The 22,695-nt window shown below is 36.2% G+C and overlaps 2 protein-coding genes across 9 annotated transcripts in view; one reads left to right on the forward strand and one right to left on the reverse strand.

Moving 5' to 3' along the window:
• LOC123672578 (lysophosphatidylserine lipase ABHD12-like) overlaps positions 1-3,710 on the forward strand; it is a 49,448-nt gene extending 45,738 nt beyond the window's left edge. For all 8 annotated transcript variants that reach the window (XM_045606735.1, XM_045606736.1, XM_045606738.1 and 5 more), the window contains 2 exons: positions 1,756-1,883; positions 3,514-3,710. In XM_045606735.1, coding sequence (XP_045462691.1) covers positions 1,756-1,883; positions 3,514-3,562 — 177 coding nt within the window. In that variant the 3' untranslated portion in view covers positions 3,563-3,710. The remainder of the gene's footprint in view (positions 1-1,755; positions 1,884-3,513) is intronic.
• A 1,670-nt stretch (positions 3,711-5,380) lies between these two features.
• LOC123672579 (lysophosphatidylserine lipase ABHD12-like) lies at positions 5,381-21,982 on the reverse strand. Its single transcript, XM_045606739.1, has 7 exons — positions 21,424-21,982; positions 18,733-18,833; positions 18,052-18,354; positions 12,141-12,391; positions 11,925-12,086; positions 11,736-11,863; positions 5,381-5,509 (listed from the first exon to the last, which is right to left on the reverse strand). Exons 1-7 carry the CDS (start codon positions 21,531-21,533, stop codon positions 5,428-5,430), a joined length of 1,137 nt encoding a protein of 378 aa, XP_045462695.1. The 5' UTR covers positions 21,534-21,982; the 3' UTR covers positions 5,381-5,427.
• Between the last annotated feature and the right edge of the window lie 713 nt (positions 21,983-22,695).

A 22,695-nucleotide genomic window follows, 5' to 3' on the forward strand; every position in this document is an offset into this window, starting at 1 on the left:
TTCAAAAACGATGATGGCCAGAACGTTACAGTCAATGGTGATCGGTATAGGGCCATAACTACTAACTTTTTCATTCCTGAATTGAACAACCATGATTTCCAGGAGCTGTGGTTCCAACAAGACTGCGCAGCATGTCACACAGCTCGTGCCACAATCGAATTATTAAAAGACATGTTTGGTGACCGCCTTATTTCACGTTTTGGACCTGTGAATTGACCTCCAAGATCTTCTGATTTAACACCGCTAGACTACACTCTGTGGGGCTATGTTAAGTCATTGGTCTATGCGGATAAGCCACAAACCCTTGACCATTTGGAAGACAACATTCGCCGTATTATTTCCGATATACGGCCACAAATGTTGGAAAAAGTCATCGAAAATTGGACGTCCAGATTGGACTACATCCGAGCCAGCCATGGCGGTCATATGCCAGAAGTCATATTTAAAATGTACCTAATGCCACAAGATTATCTTGCGGATAAATAAAATTAATGTCAATCGAATAATCCATCGTTGTTTTATTACAATTTAAAGTTCTATACTCTAAAAAAACACCCTTCATAATGATGATAATCTAACAACTGTCAATGCTCGACGCCACACAAATTCGGGGGGTGCGTCAGGGAGAAGGGAAGGTAGTGCGAGGGCTTTACGATGTGTTTGCTGGAACAGTAAAAACTGGTACAGTTCGGAACTGTATTGAATCAAGACGGTGACTGGAAAACACTTTATCAGCTGTTTCTATCTGCGCTCCTCAAAGTTTGCTAATCTCTTCTTCCCATGCGGTACAAAAGATGTTTGCGCCGACAGTGGCATGTCAGCAGTACCAACATTACCCGAAGCTCAGCGCCTGGCAGCTTCAAGAGCATTCTGATATAGGTATATGAAAGCTACAACAAATTTATTTACCAGAGCAAGATTAGGGGTGTACCTCCAGATGGTTATCCTATTGTCTAACTCCCGAAGCTAGATCGCTGTATTATATTGGTCTTTTCCAAACTTAGAAAAACACAGAGCCAACCTTGATACTTTTTTCGCAAGTTCATCGTCTCGTCTTTCATTTCCTTCAGTACCACATTGCTCCGTTGTAGTAGAGTCACTTTATTGCCTCTGGCCAGTTATATGGTTTTAGGACACTCCCATATCAGCAGAGATCCCTGGTTGTGTTCTTTCAGGGACCTCAGTGTGGTGCGCCCCTTTGAGGTTTCTTTTAAGACTCTGTTGTGCGCACGTATATAAAGCTAGTGTCTCGGTTTGTAAAATAGGGGGCTCAGTTCCCGGGGCTTTGAGGATCCTAAATAATTTAGGTTAGTGTACCCCGATGCCTGTGCCTCCTTCTGATTTTAATCCATGGGTATATCATATGAAGCTGTGGATCATACGTTCCAAATATCAATCGACTGTAATGAGTACAAGAGATACAAGAAATTGAAAATATTGGTGAATACATAAAAACACTGTATCTCAGCGAGGGAGTTGATAAGATGAGATAGATAGGTTTTTTGGACTCGTCTAGGTAACTTTATCTCAGACTACCGTTACACCAGATAACAAAAAATGAGACTTGTAAAATATTTTAGAATTGAAATTTATTGGAAAAATACTGAAATATGCTCTTGACTTCCAATCAATGCAATTCTTGTTTTTTCAATTAATTTTTAAATTTTAAATTATCAGTCAATTTTTAAATATTTCTCCATTTTATAAATTGATTGAATGATCTTATGAACTGAACATCTTGCCATTATTTTTCAGTTATTCGAAGTAGCATCTGAAAAGAGATCCGAATATCAAGGTTCCGTGCAACTTCAAACATTCCAGAAGAAATTTCATTATGGTCATCGATACATTGTGACGTCTCCAGAACTTTCTGAAATTGTACAGTAAGTTAAAAATCATAATAGTGATAATACGAGACCAGATTATATTAGGTGTACAACTTTGCTTTCGCAAATTTAATTATTCAATCGGCTCTAGCGGTAAGTGGTAGTCGACATAAATAGATCGTAGATGTCTTACGATAAGCTTAGGTATTTGTTGGCATAACGCCATCGAAATATGAGTCGATATGTGTCTACATCATAAAGTTACTCTCGGTTAAACATGTCAGTTTACGAGCCAAATTCTCGTCATTTGCGGGAGGTTTTGATTTTCTGCTTTAATATGAAGAAATCTGCGGCTGAGGCTCATGGAATGCTCTAAAAATATATACGGTGAGGCCGCTTTAGTGAAAAAACATGCCGAGAGTGGTTTCAACGCTTCAATAACGGTCATTTTGACGTCGAAGGCCAGCATGGCGGTGGAAGGGAGAATGTTTTCGAAGATGCAAAATTGGAGGCATTACTTGACTCGTGTTAAACGCAACAAGAATTCGCAGGATCATAGAAAGTGACGCAACAAAATCATAGGAATTATTTCAGAAACAAGAAAATTGGGTGGCGTAAGAGTTGAAGCCGAGAGATGTTGAACGGCGTTTGTTTGCTTGTGAACAGCTGCTTGCAAGGCAAAGACGGAAGGGATTTCTGCATCGCATTTTGACTGGAGTCGAAAAATGGTTTCATTGGGATAATCCCAAGCGTAGAAAATCATGCAGACCACCACTTCCGGTCTTATGAAGAAGAAAAAATTGGATCGATTCGTGGATCGCTTCAAAAGATGACCAGTTTTTTCAACGCGGGATTCGTACGCTGCCCAGAAGATGGGAGAAAGTAGTGGCCAGCGATGATCAATACTTTGAACCATAAATGTGTGACCAGTTTTTTACGATAAAGACTCGAAATTCGGAAAAAAACGGCGGAAGCAAAGTTGTACGCCTATGTATGTACTGCGTATGCAAATGCATATTGAGCTATTTTCCACCAATTATTGCAAAGGTTTAGGGATGCCGCTTATTTTTGGTGATTTTACCAAACAATTGGAGTCTTAAGAAGGAACTTGTGGAACATGTGACTTTCTAGTGATCTGTCAATTTTTCTTAGAGGAGGATGGACAAAATAATGTGCGGTGTTGTGAGAACGATTGAATGATCAGTAAAAGTCAGGAATATTGCAATAGTTTCAACTTTCCACAAAATTAGAGTTTTACCTCTTCTGTAATGATTTTTGTACAGATTTTTAAAATAGGTTGGTGCTTTGTAGGAGTACCATATATCATCAATTCTTTTGCGAAAAACGAAAAGTTACCAAAATTATTATTTTTATTGTCGATCACCAATTAAAAATATTCAAATATTATAATATAGGTTATTGTCTAAAGGAATTATGTGAAAACCTCATAAAAATCGGTGATTTGTAATTTCGATTCGTCAATTCTCGATTGCAGTTTGAAATCTAAGTGTCGAGAATGAACAGAAATGATTTAATTATTGAAATCACCAATGAAAGTTTTGTGAAACTTGCCATAACACTACATATTAGTCTTACGCACTATCTTACAATTTTATCAGTTCATTCGTTCGTTTTCATTTTTTCTTAATGGGACATAAGAAATGAATAACGTATTTTTTTGTTTCAGAAATTTCATAAAGAATGCAATAAATGAGACCAACGCATTACAACTTTAAAATGATGGAATTCCTTCCAAATCCGAAAGAATTTCTGCTGAGCTTGACTATCGTTATTTATTTTGTAGTATTCAGCATTTAGTGCTTTGTGATTCTGTTGTTGTGATCTTTTCCCTCCGTTTTACACCAAAGTATAATTTTCGATTAGTTTATTTATTTTATTTCAAACCAACACTGATGGGTTAGTGGGTAATATATTGATTCCATATTGTATTAAAGTGAATAATCAGTAATCCTACTGCAAAAGTACACAGAACGCCCATGTCCAGTAATTTTTGTTGATACATTGATAATGTACAGATACCCGGTTCCCACTGCTTCGTTCATATATGTGTTCCTATATTTGCTGATTTATCAGCTTAATTTTGACTATGACTTCATCTGCGTGAAAACGTAGACTGTTTCATTATAAACCTCTTTTTTTGAAATCGAAAAATGCATTTTGCCTCATTATAAGTATTATAATTGATGATCTATTGCTTTTGATTTTTATAAACATAAATCTTTTTTTGATTATTTTATTCACATCACTAACTGTTAATAACTATTTTATTTACATTACTAACTGTTTATCCTTCTGGTGCTAATCTGAATCAGCACTGCTGACCGAATATGTTTCGAATTAAGGTGTAGTGACCCTTTACTTACCTAATAGATGGCGTCGTGGACTGCGCATCCTTCGGAAGATCGGAACCTCTCAAGATATAAAGTTATGGAAGGGGTATAAGGATGAAAACAGTGAATGCTTTACTGATGATTCTATCAGTGCTCACGGAATGAAGAACTGCAATCCTCTGAGAGGAAAATGACGGAGAATGGCACGCCAAAAAGGGTTGTACGAGGCGTGTAATTAAAGTAAGGTCTCCAAGGCCATTGTATCGCCACAAGTAGCGCTAGATGAAATCCGGCAACACTGTTGTATACGTTAGGCCCCCCTCCACCAATTGACACCTGGTGGAGCTCATTAGGACGCTCAGTCTTGACGTAGCAGCCGGTTGTCGCTCCCGCCAGGTGCGAGTTACGTTCACTCATTAAGTTGGCCGAAAAACTCCAAGATGTGTGCAGTAGAGACTCTATTCATTCAATTTTGGTGAATAACCTGCAATACCGAAAATTGTCAGCCAGGTGGGTCCCGAAAATGTTACCCCGGAGCACAAAGTCAAACGTGTCCAATGTGCCCAAGACTTTCTCGCCAGTTTTGAAGAGGAAGGGGAAGAATTTCTTGATTCAATCGTCACAGGAGATGAAACATGGGCTCATTATTACACACCGGAAATTTGCGAACGATGAAGAAGTTCATGAAGCGGTGATTTCGTTCTTGCGCGAGGCGACGGGATCGTGCTTCGAGGAGGGGATACAAAAGTTGTCGTACGAATGATGAAGCTCATCGAAGTGAATGGCGATTACGTAGAAAAATAGCTTAGATTTCAAGCTTCACAGCAATGTACAAAACTTAGTAAATAAATGTTATTTAATGTGAAAAAAATGAATGGAGATCTTTCATACACGCCTCGTAGATAAATGGAATTTTAATACATTCTTTATTTGTCCTAATTTATTAGGGCAATAACAGACCCAGCAAAAAAATGTAGAACTTAGGTGGTGGTCCATTTATCTGACATCAAATGTAGAAAAAATCAGTTCTACAACAATTTTCAAAAATGATGCATAACTTGTTTGAACTTTGCCTTTGACTTTCCTGAACAATGAATTGTAGAGAGATATTTTAGAAAATGTCAATTAAATGAATTCGAAAACATTATTTCCTTGTAAAAATATTTAACATATGTACGACAAGTATTTAAACTAAGGACATTTGAAAAAAATAGTATTATATTCATTATGAATTGATACAATAAATAGATTCAATATATTTTCCGATGTATTTTATTTATATTGACATCTGTCTGGTTCTTTTTCCACTCCTGGCATACGTTCATGAAATCTCTGAAACATAAATATTGTGACGTGAGTTGATTTGGCATAGTGAAGTCTAATTTAAGAAAGCAGACTTCCGAAAGAAAATTCGCCTGTGAGGTGCGCTTTCATGGTTACCGTTAAGCTCCTTTTACAAGGGGAGTGTGTGAGTCTCTCGTTACCGAGCGGGAGGAAAACCCGACAGATCTGAACCTAATGCCCGCCACTCACGAGGCGTTTTTTCGAGCGTTTGGAAGCAGGCGTTCAAATGGCTTGCGTCCAAATGGTAACTTGTCTACACCGACTACCATCCCATGCGTCCATCGAAACCTGCCACTCAAGAGGTTGTTTATTGAGTACCCGGGTCGGATTTCAGATGATCACAGACAGCTGGCAATTTATCTGGTACCGTCGGAACTTCGTAGCATACCGATTTCTTGTGCAAAATGAAAGAATTTTTGACAGGTTTCATCGAAAAATATAGGCAGAAAACCTGTCGATGGAAAATAAAAAGTTCAGCATACGCAAACAGGAATATCAAAAATAAAGCCTATGGGGAACTAGTAGAATATTCCAAATTGTTCTTTCCTTCAGAACAATATTTTGTGAACCACTGGTAGTTAAGAAAAATGTAATTATAAATTCTGATCCAGTACTATATTTAATAATAATAATAATAATAATAACATTTATTGAGGGGTAGCGGTAGGAAATCCCTAGCGATTCACCTATCAGGAGAGTTGAATCGACTCCTGCCCACCGCAGATTCCAGGAGCTCCCTGACCCGGGAAGCTGTAACCTGTCGAAGGGTCCCTGTCCAGGGTAACGGACGAAGCCGTGTGGAAAGCAGCTCAAGAATTCTCCCACCGTAGCTCTGCGGATCGTAAAAAGCGATCAAAGGCCGTCTCCCCCACGACACGGAGGAACCCATGAATGATGGTGAATTTAAGGAATCGAAATATAGAGCCGCTGCCTGAGGTTCGTCAGGGCGTGTCTGGAGCCGGCGCTGGACATGACAGTATGCGGGACGTCGGTGACAGAGTGCTAAGGAGACGGGCGTCTGTCGAACAAAATGCTACGCCTCCACAATCTCAACATTCTAGGAGAAGAATAACACGAGTTTCTCCGACTGCTGAAGGTGCTGTGCAGGATCCCCAACCAGCACTCACCCAAGCAGGTCTACCAAGAAGACGCATGAAATGGACAAGTTCGATAAATGAAACGATCATGCGCATATACTATGAAGTGACTAATATGGAAGAGGATAAAATAGGCTACCGGCAAAAGCTGTTTGCAGAATTCCACAGAAACTATCCCGAACTTCAAGTTTCTGAACAAAGAGTAGCCGACCAATACCGGGTCATATTGAGAAATAAACTTGTACCCGATGGGAGACTCAACACCATAAAAAATGAAGTCCAACTGAGGCTACAGAATAGGAACCTCACTAACAACGAAGTGACAATTGAAGAAAACTACGATTGTGCTGAAAACCAACACAACATCAATGCACAAATTAATACAGAGGAACAAAACAGCGGAGATTTGGAACTAGTAAGAGATGAGCAATGGCGGAATATACAAACTGCGACTATGGAAAACCGAGAAGAAAGTCGAAGAGATCTTTCAGAGCAATTATCTGTTACAATGAATAGATATTTCATAGAATTCGAGGGTACTGATCCTCTTAATCGACCAATTCTTCCTAGACTGAAGTCATCGAAAAAACTCTCACATATTCTGCACTTAATGAACAAAGAGATAATTCCACCGTTTTTTTCGAATGACCAAAACCTAGAGTCATTGCATCTTATTACCTACTGTGCAGCCTCTACAATATCAGCAGTGCTCGGTGTGAAGCCAAAACCTAGAAGTGAGCAACCAGCACAGAAAAAACAGCATAACAAACCACATTGGCAAAATAGGCTAGAAGCAAAAGTACATAGCCTCCGACAAGATATAGGAAGGTTAACACAATTTGAAAAAGGTTCTCCGTCGAGAAAACTACAGAAAATAGTGGATGCAATTATGGATCGCCATAGGCGACATGCAAACTACGACGCCAACAATGAAAGTGCTCAAGAAACTCTAGATACACTCAAACAAAAATTAAGTGTATACTCTGAACGACTGAGAAGATACAATGAGAGCTATAAACGAAAACATGAAAATATGATTTTTGAAAACTCCGAAAAGAACTTTTATAGAATGCTTAATGAACAAACGTCAACTAAATTAGTGAGTCCTCCAAGCGCCGAAGATATGGAGAGTTTTTGGACCGATCAACTGTCAACACCAACTCCTTTTAACTCCAAAGCGCGTTGGATAAGAAGAGAGGAGAAATCCTGTGAGACCATAGAAAGTATGCCACATAGTGTAATAACGTCTGAAGAACTACAGGAAATATTGAAGAACACTCACAATTGGAAATCTCCAGGCCCAGATGGAATTCACAACTTCTGGTTGAAGAAGTTTTGGTGTCTGCACGGCAGGCTAGTCGAATACATAAATAACATAATACATAAACCAACAGAAATGCCAACATTTTTAACAACAGGTATCACTTACCTTATACCGAAGGATTTCCAAAACACTATGGATCCATCAAAATATAGACCTATAACATGCCTACCAACAATATACAAAATCATCACATCATGTTTAGCATCTCGTATCTACAAACATTGCGAGAAAAATAAAATAATAACAACACAGCAGAAAGGATGTTCCAAGAATGCACAAGGATCGAAGGAACAGCTGGTAATAGATTCCATCATATGCAATCAAGCCTTCAAGAAACATAGAAACCTTTTCATGACTTATTTTGATTATAAGAAGGCTTTCGACTCACTTCCACATGGCTGGCTGAAGAAAATTTTGGAGATATACAAGATCGATCCAATTATAACCAATTTTCTAAAGCTTGCAATGGACAATTGGAAAACGAACATCGAGCTTCCCACGGCAAACATAAAAACCAAACTGATTCCAATTAAGAAGGGAATTTTCCAAGGTGACTCCTTGAGCCCTTTATGGTTCTGCTTGGCGCTGAACCCACTCTCTAAAAAGCTAAACGCTACTGAAAAGGGTTTCAACATTAAAGGAAATAATAGTACTACCACCCTCAATCATTTGCTGTACATGGATGATTTGAAACTGATAACAGGCAATAAGAACCACCTAGAAATTATGGTCAAACTAGTGGAACATTTTTCGAAAGATGTAGGTATGGAATTCGGATTGGACAAATGTCGTACTCTCAGCGTAGTGAGAGGAAGAATACAAGATGAACCGATCACTCTCGCAAATGGACAGCAAATAGAAGCAATGAAGTCGGACGATCTTTATAAATATCTTGGAATGAAACAGAATAGACGAATCAACCACCAAAGAATGAAGCAAGACTTAACGACTGAGTTCATTAGGAGAACCAAAAAAATCTTAAAAACAAACCTCAACAGCAGGAACATGACGAGAGCCATCAACACATATGCATGTTCAATTCTAACATACTCATTCGGTATAGTTCCATGGAGCAAAACAGACATCGAAAACTTGCAACGTAAAATGAGAACGTTGATGACAAAAGCAAACAAGCACCATCCGAAAAGCAGCATTGAGAGGACTACACTGCCGAGAAATAAAGGAGGCAGGGGTCTTACGGACATCATGGAACTTGCTGGTGGGCAGATAGAAAGCCTACGGGAATACTTCAGAGATCAAGCAAGTACATCAGAGTTCTACAAAATACTGTGTGAAGCAGACGAATCAACACCTTTACAACTTCACAAGGAGCAATTTTCATACAACCACCAGACAAACCAAGAAAAACTGGATAGATGGAGAGAGAAGCCCCTGCATGGAAGACATTTCAACGAGGTGAACCAGGATCATGTCGACATTGAAGCGTCGAACTATTGGCTCACATCAGGTGCAATGTACCCAGAAACAGAAGGTTTTCTCTTAGCCATCCAAGATCAAGTGATCTCAACTAGAAATTACTGCAGACATATCATAAAGGATCAAACTATTACCGACGATCGATGCCGATATGGGTGTCTAACAAATGAGACAATACAACATATCACGGGTGGATGTCAGATGTTTGCAGGAAATGAATATAAAGAGAGACACGATGCAGTGGGGAAGATATTACACCAAGAAATGGCAACTAAATTAACACTAATTCAATCTGAAAAAGTACCATACTACAAGTACCGACCGGAGACCATCCTGGAAAACGAACGCTATAAACTGTACTGGGATCGTACAGTTTTGACTGATAAAACAGTCCCTCACAACAGGCCAGATATATTGCTAGTTGATAAACATCAAAAGGCAGCTATACTCATCGACGTAGCAATACCTAATAACAACAACATGCGTCAAAAAGAGGTCGAAAAAATTTCAAAATATAGGGACCTCGAATTTCAGATAAAGCGCCAGTGGGGAATGATATCAACGAGAACTATTCCAATTATCATCTCAACAACAGGAATAGTACCCAAAAATCTCAAGAGAAATATCAAGCAACTAGGGCTTAGTGAGTATATATGTAATGTAATGCAAAAAGCTGTTCTTTTAGGTACTGCAAGGACGGTGAGAAAATTCCTAGGAAGCGAAGGACAGGTCCAAGGATCGCGTGTAAGAGGACCAGAAGTTCGACGACAACCAGGGGGACCACAAGGACCGGACACGACCGAGCTCTACCCTTCTGATATTTTAAATATCTGGGATTGAGTGAATGTTCCTCTTAGCGAGGAGTGAGAAGCCGACGGCGAGGAGAAATCCTACGCGTATAGGCAAAAGTCGATACATTTATTGATCTCTTAAGACATTATAAAATGTATGAGATAAGTCACATCATAGAGAAAGAAGAAAAGAAAAATAAACAAATGAATTACAATTCAGTATAATATATAGCAACAATAATAATAGAACAAATTTTTTGGTTTGTTGTAGTTTTGTCGTAGCTGCTATCGATTTCGAGAAATAAATCCACATTATTATAAACATCTAGTAAGAAAGCTGTGATGAATAAATTAATTATACTTATTTACCCATTCTGTAGGGAAGATTAATTAAGATTCGATAAACTGATAAAAGCATCACGAAAAAGTACGACTACACAAGAAACACCCTGTATCTCGAAAACAGTTTATTAGCGAGCTCATGTTTATGTGACTTTTTATTCTTAAAATTATCCCTGGAATCTCTCATTTTCCTTCCTAACACCATTTTAAGAAAATCCAGTAAGAACAATTGGTAATAAAAGATATATTTCGAGTAATTTGGTTCGAACTTATCAAACCTCATTTTCTCACATTACGTGTAATAGTTGTTGTAAAATTTTTTTTTTCGATTACGGTTTTCAAATTGGTAAAAATTATTGACTAGGAAGACTACCTTCCAATGAGACATTCCAGGGAAGAAAGATCTCCAATTAATGAATGTTTATTTCAATGTAAAGAGGAAGATATGCCAATAACAATGGAAAACGATATCAGGCAAATAGAAATTCACATCTACTCTTTCATTCTGTAATTTTCCTTTGGAATATTCTACTAGTTCCCCAAAGGCTTAATTTTTGATATTCCTGTTTACGTAGGTATGCTGAACTTTTTATTTTCCATCGACAGGTTTTCTGCCTATATTTTTCCATGAAACCTATCAAACATTCTTTCATTTTGCACAAGAAATTGGTATGCTACGAAGTTCCGACGGTACCTGATAAATTGCCAGCTGTCTGTGATCATCTGAAATCCGACCCGGGTATTCAATAAAACAACCTCTTGAGTGGCAGGTTTCGATGGACGCATGGGATGGTAGTCGGTGTAGACAAGCTACCATTTGGACGCAAGCCATTTGAACGCCTGCTTCCAAACGCTCGAAAAAACGCCTCGTGAGTGGCGGGCATAAAATGCTAAGAGTACATACACGTCGAGTGAGAGATGATAAATCTCTATAGGAGACAAGGCCGTCACTATAGGGAGTAGGCAGATTAGGCGGTTGCCTAGGGCGACATTCGCAAAAATATTTTTATTATATTAGAAATTTTTTCATCAATTTAAATTTTCTCCAAATTCATTACATTCTTACTTTTATAATCATAAACAAAATGATCACTTCAATAGGCTTTGAGTTCTTTTAAAATTTTTCATTTTCAGCAATTGCTATTGCTGAAGAATAAGTTTATCTCAGTCTTAATATCGCAGGTTAATTATTATTCAAATATAAAACAAATAATTGCACTTACTCAATATACTTTGGGACTTCAGGATCTTGAGTACAACCCACATGGCCATAATTTTTTTCTGCAGCGAAAGAATGAAATAATACTGGACCTTGGTACGATTTTCTATTACTGCTAGTTACGTTGAAATTCTAAAAAATCATAGTTTTGAGATGTTTATTTTTTAAATATTTCTGGCTAAAGATAACTCACTCTTTGGCCAAGGAAAAATGGTATAACAGGGTCATCTTTCGCATGCATAATCATTATTGGACAGTCAATATCCTCGGAATTCTTTGTAGTATTGAAGATGAATCCATGATCATGAATAGGATGCACAATACTCCATTCGAACCAAGGCAGCCATTTGAAATACTGAAAATTCACTATCGAACAATTATTGTTAATAAGCTATTCGATATCGGTTACCTTTGTCAGGAAAAATTCATATACTTCGTCGTGCAAATTATTGAATGATGATTCGATGACAAGGCCAGTTGGTATTTCTCCTTGGTTGTCTTTCAACCATTTAACTGCATGTGCAGATATACCTCCTCCCAAAGAATGACCCCATACATACATGTCTGCTTTCGTTTTTGACTTCATCAAATTATATGTGTGAATAACATCAAGAACTACACCTTCTTCTGAAAGATCATGTGACGTGGAATCGCCATAATCTGCGTAGAAAAAGAATTACAACATTTGTAACGTTCCAACATCTTATAATGATATTGATAGGGGAAAATTTACTCAGTACCCTATTTCTGTTGGTAGTATTGGACTTGACCAAATAAAGTTAAAATTAATGATGAAAAATACAAAAAGAAAAAGAAGTACGATTTCCAAGTGTGTAATAACATACGATATTAATTAACTATCTGGTTAATGTATCAACAAAAATGCCATCAACATAACTATTCTCAAACAGAATATTTCCACGTCATTTCATAGGGATCATAATCGAAAGTAAACAAGGAGAATGTACGTCATCAAGGGAAAGTAACGATATACCTTATTAGGGATTGTAGCTATTAGATGAGAACATCCATACATAAATTGGACTGTAAGGTGCTGGGTTGTTGAAGTTCGAAGGACCATGAAATTTTCCACACTATTTATTGAAGTAGGTTTATATATACAATTACACAAGGTACACTTTACAAGATTCGCTTAACTAGTTATCGAAAACTATGAATCAGTTCCACGCACTTATCCAATTACAATTTACCGACTAGGGTCTAATGAAGATTTTGACCGACTGAAGGATCTTTTTTAACCACGTGGCGACTAGGCCAATATTTAACTAACTTGAAATGTGCAAGCTGAACACTGTGTCTCAAGGGGCGAGAGCAACGACGAACTATACTAAACTGTACTTGACTTGTACTTACTAGACTGTGTGTAGAATATTACTGAACTGACTTGAACTCGAAGTGATTGAAGTGACGGTTAGATTTCTTACCCCACCTCGACCCTTTTGTCGAACCATCGAAAAGGGTTAAGAACATAGAAGTGCTACAGATAAAACGGCCATAGTTAAATTATCATTATAGCCAGTCGTCATTAAAGGACGACTGCGCGTAGCACACAAATAAAGTGCGCGGAATTATCTATAACCAACTTCAGGGGTGAATCTTTGAACAATGGCGGCGCTGAGTTCTACGAACCTTGATCAAAACTTAACATACTCCCCGGGCTGAACCGTCCAGGTTAAGGATAAAAGTGAAAATGAATAGAAAAAAAAATTGATGTGATGATAAAGAAAATAATTTCTTGGAACAAATAAAATAAACAAAAAATAAATGAAAAAATAAAAGAAGTAAAGAAAGAAAGAGTCATATTGATAATAATACTTGATTGTCAATGTTTTCCGTGCAGAATGGAAGTGGACATATCTTAGTGATTGTTCAAGTGAATGTTCCTCCTTCAGTTTTAACACGAACAATGCGAACGCGTGAATGTTTCCCGGGTACCACTTCAGTTACACGGGCTAGAAGTCATCTAAGCGGGGGGGTTAGATCTAGATTTGATTGAAGAAGAAAATCGGGACCCTGCCACCATAAATCTGAGACAAGTAATTGTGATGGCAATGACTCTCTCGAAAATATATTTGCAGGATTCAGGTGCGATCGAATATGTCGCCAAGTAGCATCTTTGAAATTGTCCTGAATTTGCACAATTCGATTTGACACAAATACAGACCAACGTGATGGATGTGATCGAATCCATGCTAATACTATTTCCGAATCAGACCATAGATTTATAGAATTTATATGTCGTAAGGGAATTGGCAGTAAAGTTGATATTTTCGAAACAAGGGTAGACAGAAGTAGTGCACTTATTAGTTCGTGCTTGGGTATAGTAAGAATTTTCAAAGGTAACGTACGAACCCGAAATAAATCGAACAAGTAGGGTCGTACTATATAACCTTTGATAGAAAAGACAGATGAAGATTTCATTGAACCGTCGAAAACTACTCGAAATTGAGTTGAGAGGATTTGCTCACGCATTATACAATGATGAGGGAAAAAATATTTTGCATGCCCTAGGGATATATAATTTTTCATAAATCCCGAATACTGATGTTTCAGTTGCTGATCATTTTGTAGTCTTCTTTCGAAATTCAAGAATCTTTTCTTCGCTTGCGAATACGAATCACCTAATTTAAATGGTTCGTTTGGAGTTTTGAATGGTAGGTCAACTTGAAACCTACCCGATGGTAACCGAATGGTTGTTTTTTCGAATATACGTTCAGCTTTCTCTTCTGCTGAAGATAAAATGGGTTCGGATTGATTAGGTATCTCCTCAATTTCCCAAAACTTAGTCAGAATGTTATTTAGTGTATCTTCTTGATTTACAATTGTTTTTGAAGATTCAATTGTATTTTGGAAAGATTGTGCCAATGCTAAGTGAGTAGCGCGAGACCTGTGAGCTAACTGTGGGACTTTTCCTGCAATTAGATAACCTAAGTGGGAATTTTGAAGAACAGGTAGTCCTGAACCTAATTTGATAATGCCATCCATAATAATTTCAAAATATATATCTGCACCTAAGAGAATATCAATATTGGAAGGGATATTGAATTTGATATCCGCTAATTGAATGCCATAAGGAATGGGGATAGAACGCGAGTTGATATATGACTGTGGTTGTTGGCACGTTATATTTTTAAGAATAGCACAGGAAACCTTAAACTTTCGATGAGGGTATACTAACGAATGAATTGTTAGATCAATCATTCTATTTGACATAGAACAACTTTGTGAGATGCCAGAAATTTGAATTGTTTGGTTATAAGGCTCGAGATGAAGTCTGTTGACCAGATCTTCAGTTATGAAAGATGTTTGACTTGCGGAGTCAGTCAAACAACGAACAATAACTTGCTTGTTGTATGAATCATACAATTTTACACAGGCAGTAGCTAGAAGGACTTGATTATTAGAAGATAGAGATGAAAGACTAGACACGTTTCTACCTGGACTAATATTTTCATTACGAGTTGTAATGGTTGGTTGAGCACAGGTAGACAAATGAGAAACTGCTTGTGGTCCATTCTGAATTTGTGACAGATTAATTGATCTGGATACTTCTTTGTTGGATCTTTGACTAGGAACTTCATTAGAATAATGGCGAGTTGAAGTACTATTGAAATGGAGCAAACTATGATGCCTTTTATGGCAATTGAAACATGTGTGTTGACTAGAACACGATTGTACACTATGACCCAACATAAGACAATTCAGACAAGCATTTTTTTCTTTCACTAGACTGAGACGATCGTTAGGAGACAAATTCATGAATTTCCTACACGAATATATCTTATGTTCATCCGTATTACACATGAGACATTTGAAAAATTTATTTTTGTTCGTTCTGTTCGACGTGTTAGCATGATGAGAATTAGTATGGGCATATTTAAGGGAAGTTTTGAATTTCGAATGACCTGTTTGTTCGGTTGAACCTAAATTTTCGAGTACCTTATATTTCTTTTCTAAGAAACCAATAAATTCTGGGAGCGTTGGAAATTCTGAAGTATTCTTTTGTTCTTCGAATTCTTTTTTCAGAGTGAAATCCAATTTCTGGGTGAAAATTTGTATGAGAATCAAATCCGTTAATTTCTCCGATAAATTATAAGTTTTCAAGGCAGCGATATTTGTCTTGATTTGCGTAATAAAATCTCTTAACGCGTGTTCATTACTTTTCGTCAAGGAGGGAACATTCAATAGTTTACGAATATAAGAGTTGACAATAAGATATGGATTATCATATCTGTCTTTCAAAGTGTTAATGGCTATGTTGAAATTCAAACCTACAACTTCCAAGTTTTCAATAAGTTGTAACGGTTCTTTTGATAATGCTGATTTTAAGTACATCAACCGTTGGATGTCAGACAAATTTTCGTTGTCTGTAATGAGGGCGTTGAATAGTTCGAAGAAACTCGGCCATTGTTTAATATCACCCGAGAAGTTAGGAATCGAAATTTCCGGTAACTTTATGCTAGAATGAGTAGTGGGCTTATTAGGTTTTTCACTTGGCGAGTTTTTGAACTGATTCATAGTTCTCGTTGCCATAGATATAACTTTAAAATACTTATTTTCTACAATATCTCTGTCCTCTTCATATGAGGCAGAGTCAATTAACTCCAACTGAGTTTGAACATGTTCATAGTCTTTGAAGATTTGCTCTAACTGACATTTACGAGCACTACATTCTTCTCTATCTTTATTATTATCTTGGCCGAACCAATTGGCCATTCTAGTTAGTTTACTCTTGAGTATGGTTCTTTGTTTAATCAGATTATCGATATTAGACATTTTGAACAAAAGAAATAATTAAGGAAATATATAAAATAAATAAGAATTATATATAAAATGAATGAAAATTCTAAAATTAACTTATCACTCTCCAAAACTGCTTGCACTGGAACCAAAATGGATTTTTGACAGGAACGATACGTCGTAGACAGCGACCTCTTGTTGCGAAAGAATTCACCACACTTTGCGCATGCGTTGATTAAGTTAACCTCTATGTCTGCTTCAGGCACGTGGGTGATACTTCAATTGTGGAAGTTGATAATTTCTTCAGGGATATCTCCAATTTATATACGGCTCCAAGGATCAAATTTATTTCCGGCTCGAAGGACCAAATTATGTAGCTATTAGATGAGAACATCCATACATAAATTGGACTGTAAGGTGCTGGGTTGTTGAAGTTCGAAGGACCATGAAATTTTCCACACTATTTATTGAAGTAGGTTTATATATACAATTACACAAGGTACACTTTACAAGATTCGCTTAACTAGTTATCGAAAACTATGAATCAGTTCCACGCACTTATCCAATTACAATTTACCGACTAGGGTCTAATGAAGATTTTGACCGACTGAAGGATCTTTTTTAACCACGTGGCGACTAGGCCAATATTTAACTAACTTGAAATGTGCAAGCTGAACACTGTGTCTCAAGGGGCGAGAGCAACGACGAACTATACTAAACTGTACTTGACTTGTACTTACTAGACTGTGTGTAGAATATTACTGAACTGACTTGAACTCGAAGTGATTGAAGTGACGGTTAGATTTCTTACCCCACCTCGACCCTTTTGTCGAACCATCGAAAAGGGTTAAGAACATAGAAGTGCTACAGATAAAACGGCCATAGTTAAATTATCATTATAGCCAGTCGTCATTAAAGGACGACTGCGCGTAGCACACAAATAAAGTGCGCGGAATTATCTATAACCAACTTCAGGGGTGAATCTTTGAACAATGGCGGCGCTGAGTTCTACGAACCTTGATCAAAACTTAACAGGGATCATCAGTACCGCATAACTCTACCCAAGATGACGAACAAACGAAATAGCAGGCATCTTATTGTTAGCCAATTATATGTTATTCATTTAAAAAATTTATTTAAAGTTAAAAAGTTAAAATTGTTTATATGAATATTCAGTTCGAAGCAAAATTAATCAACTTGAGTGTTTTTCAATAAGTGGTGGTTGTGATGTCATAGCTTTAGTTGAAAAGTGTCTGGGTGGGTAAGAGGGCTTTCTATACAATATCGGTAATTTTACTGCTATTCACATGTGCATAGAAGAGAGAGATGCAGAATGGAAAAGTTATAGACTGGTTATGTGTTGCCATAAATAAGAAGAATTCTACTATTCTACTCCTTTTTTCCATTTATCGGAAGTACTAAATGAAATGTGAAAAATGGATTAGTCGAAAGAACTGCTAGCTCTAATACTATGACACAAAATAAATGTGTTGACTTCTGGCAGATACTTTGCAACCATCAAAATTGTTCGATTGGATTTGTCTGAAAAAAGTACACACCTCTGTAATCAATTGAGACCACATGAAAATATTTCCTGAGCGTGTCATAAATATACTGAAATTTCAAAATTCTTGTGGCCATCACACCATGATTATATAGTAACACAGGAAATTCATCTTTCTTCAAGATATCATCCATACTTTCTGTTGAATTGATATATTTTTCATTTGGTATCCACCAAGCTCCAATAGAAAGAATATCACTACTATTTACATCGACTTTGCTGGTTACATAAAAGTTCTTCACTCCGTGGAATCCATACTCATGGGGCTTATCAAACTGTGGATTTTTGGGGACATTGACTGAAAAAAATTGTTATACCATTATCAGAGAATTAACAATGATAATTTTTGAAAGCATCAATTAAGTTTTAAACGTATAAAATTAGAGTACCTATTATAAATTCTTAATTGAGTTTCAACTTTATTTCAAAGTCTTCATAAGGACTCTATATTGTTTGAACTTTGAACTAGTTAGCCTCTTCTTAAAGAAGGTGACAGAAAACCTAAAAAGTCACTTTCAGTTGTAGACATAGGCCTCATCGTTAATTATATTAATTATGTACAATCTCTTGAATCTAAATAGCAAATAAATCTTTCAATGAAAATAAAATTGAATGTCTACACTAAAGAAAAGGATCGACAAAATTATCAATAAAATATAGATAGAAGAAAACTTACTATTTATAAACAGGAAAAATCGTTCCAACGTCAAGGAGATCATAAAAGTTATTGGAAAAACAATAAAAACTAGGATGAATAGTATCAAAAATATCACTAACCTGAAAAAAAATTATCTGAATAATTTTTTTTATAATTTCATCAATATTGAGTAGTTTTTATACTAGCAACCGAGAGCAATTTTATAGCTTGCGGCATAGGCAAGATAATTTTTATGTAGCCCAGAAATTTGGTGTAATAATTTGAACAAACTATTTTTGTACAACCATGAAAATAAGAAATAAATAACATACCTATGCAAGAAACATATTTTTCTATTATTTGAAAAAAAATATATTATGTTATTTCTTTCCCGCGCGCATATACGTGCGGAATCAAAAAAATATCAGGGGTTTTTCCAACACTGTGCGAGAAAGTGACTAGACAGCATTTCAATGATGATGAAGCTCAGAATAACTAAATCGGTAAAATCCAGAGTCTAGTTACAATGTACGATCAGAAAACCTATGAAGAATTTATTACAAGTTTTAAGAAGGCACAATGAAGCGCCTGTTTCAGGCGCCTTTATTTGAGGGGCGGCAATTCTGCCCACTTTGCTGGCCGCCTTTTCATATTTCATCCTTGATTCTCGAAAATAACATAAGGTTGTTTCGCTCCGCTGATTTTGTCAAAATTCCCTGCAATAAAAATACCCAAACCACTTTTACTAATCCGCCTGTTCAATAAAACACATGGCAGCCCAACCAATATGAACAGAATTCCCTATTACCCCCATTGAAATTGAAAGAGGTATAAAAATAAAATTATTATGTATTTCACAGAAACGAAAAAGAACCCTACCTTTACTTTCGAGTTATTTGGAAGTCGGTATTTACACATTCAACATATAGAAAATTCCTACGATTTTGTATTCGAAACCAGGTAGGTACTGTTAAATTCCAGAAAGAAAATGTTTTCAGAGGAACACAGGTTTGTAATCTCAATTAGTTTTCGAAGTAATATTGAAACTTCGCATGCCCTACCGACCTTTATTGTATCTTGATCTTGTGGTGTGATAGGTAATCATTCTTCGATCGTACGCAGTGTCATGTACATATGAAAATCGGATATAGAACCTACGCATTATTAATCGGCGTCGAAGAATGATATACAGGAATAAATTAAGATGCCTACAGCGACAAAAAAATAAGGTGAATAGACACATAGACACACATTTCGTTTTATTCGATTTGCCTTTCCTTCAGTAGAAGGCACGTGAAGTTTTATTATTATGAATTCATTATAGTTAAAAATGTCAAGAAAAAAGAAAGAAACGCAGTGGAAACGACTTTAGGAATAAACGATTAGCACAAACGCTAGAGAAATAAAAAATGGCAGGAGCTTCGCATGATGTTATTGATGCCTCTTCAGCAAGGACGCCTAAAAATTATTTGCTTCAGGCGCCAAAATTACTGGCGTATAAGATACGGTGAAAAACGAACTATAAAACGTCTAGACAACTCAGAATTATACAACACTATCAATTCCAAAGATATAGGAAAAAATGAATCAATTTAACCGTTTGATATGAAGAACATATATCTCACAATTTCATTCAAGCAAAGCCCTATTCAGCGTATGAATGAATGATGACCTTTTCAAAATGTGTATCTACAATCAAACATCTACTACACTTCAGGTACGATTGGGTATCGGCCACAGTACTCACTTTCTAACACGAGTTTAGTTGGAGCAGTCCGCAAGGAGGTAGTTCAATCGGATCAAACTATCGGCAGATAGATAAGTATATATAGAGGTGCCACTCTCCTGCGCATTTTTATTTATCAACAGAAAATCATATCCTTAAATGGAATTTAATATTTAATATGAAATAAAGTGTCTATATTTTAAATCAAATTCTTCTTCGCTTTATTCTTTATATTTTTGTTTGTCGATTTAGTAAGGTCTTGCATTCTTCCCCGCATACTTCATGGTTTTATTATTTTAGTTTTAAAAAAATTTCAATCAGATTACTGATTATCTATTGAATTATTCAACTACAACAGGAATCACACTATCAGTTTTTCCTGTGTTCACTTATATGATTTGCTTGTCATTACTGTTTATATTGAATTATATGTGAACTATGAAACCTGACTAACAAACTTGATTAAATTCCAAAAAAATTATAACGGAAACATAAAATCCTATATTTATATCAAAATTTAATTGATGGAGAAATCGGTAATTTAATCTTATACATATAGGGTGATCCAACGAAAACTTTACATCTCGATTTAACGACAACCCTGTTCAAAATCAAGGGTACTCACTCCCGTTAGGAGGTTGCAGTTAAGGGGATGTAAAGGGTGGAAAAGTTGTTCCCCCTCGAATCAGAAATTGACGGGTCTGGACGATTTTCTACATTTTTATTTTAAAGCCAGAAAAATTTTCGTTGGACCACATATGTGTATATGAGTTTTGGGCAAACAAACAAGATTCATAAATCACTTGATATTCTTCCGTAGTGGGAAAAACAAATAAAATAGAATATTCGATGCTGACCTCTTTTTTTTGACATAAGATATCTGAGAAATGAAAAATCAATATGTATATGATAATAATCTTCGGTGTAAACCTTGGAAATTAATTATTTTACGATTATCATCATTAGGACAATTCAAACTGTGTCTTTTTATATAGTTTACTTACAGTACAGCAAGTATTATCAGTACCCATTTCATTACAGTGTATAATACAGGGTGCTCTTCTTTCTCTTGGTGAAGTCTGTATTTAAAATCTTTTCTTGAACTACTAGACATTTATTCACTATGATCCACTACTTCTTCGATAAAACTGATCACCTAAACTGTGATATAAAAAATATTATCCGTTGAAATCTGTGTATCTGTTACTTCCAATGATTCAGTAAAATCCTATGTATATATTCATCATTCACAATATCATGCCTTTCCTTATCTAGTGATAAGGAATAACAAATCAAATCTTTTGGTATTGAATGATACATAGGTAAAAACCCCAGCAGAAAGGAAACATGTATTCACACAGATAAATGAGCATCAATTTCCGGTAAAAATCGATATCGATTTCGAGTTCACTGACAGTTACTTAAAATACATGAAATTTTTAGATGAGTCAGGACGAATTGGAATATTATCTCACTCTATAGATATCTCACTCTTCCCATATAAATAAACATTCTTCAATGATGACCCAAAATAATATGACGTAGGTAATGACTTCATCTGCAGTGAAATCAATTTTCAAGGACGTGCTTGATACTTCTCATATATCTAATTCCAGTGTATAGATCAATTCTAATCCCATGGATACCTAATTCTTATATGTTATAGTCTATGCAATAAAACACATATTCTAATTTATACAGGTCGATCCACGAGTAACCTACAAAACCAAGCCAAAAAACAACACTCAAATATGAGTAAGGCTTCAACAAAACTTTTGCTTACAGCTCTTCAAACTATGTAAAAGTGATTTTTTTCGTTGGGAAATACTGAAATACATATAAAAACATATGGCCTAATATCCAATTTTAAAACTTAGTGCCAAACTAACTGAGTTTTATTTTGTAAATGAAATTTTGATTGAAGCATAAAAATTTTTCAGAGGCCCTATCTTTGGCATGAAAGAAACACACCTGGCTCTCATTGAGTCGTTTCCTATGTGTATGTATGATAACACAAATAAGTATGGAAAAATGGGTTGGATAAGGAGTGGGAAATCCGAATCAGTTCAGTAATCTGTCTGGATTTGTTGTTCGGAGTGATTTGGGTTCCTAGGTGGAAATAGTGGGATATTTTTATATATACACTGCGCAAAAAAATTAACGCACATTCTGAAAATCTCAATTTTAATGAAAGTTAACTCTACATTGACTTTATAACTTATTTTTTATTTCTCTCGGGAAGGTTTTGAACGAAACAAGACACATTAAATGGAAGA

Source organism: Harmonia axyridis, chromosome 2 (genome assembly GCF_914767665.1).
Source record: "Harmonia axyridis chromosome 2, icHarAxyr1.1, whole genome shotgun sequence".
NCBI lineage: Eukaryota > Metazoa > Arthropoda > Insecta > Coleoptera > Coccinellidae > Harmonia > Harmonia axyridis.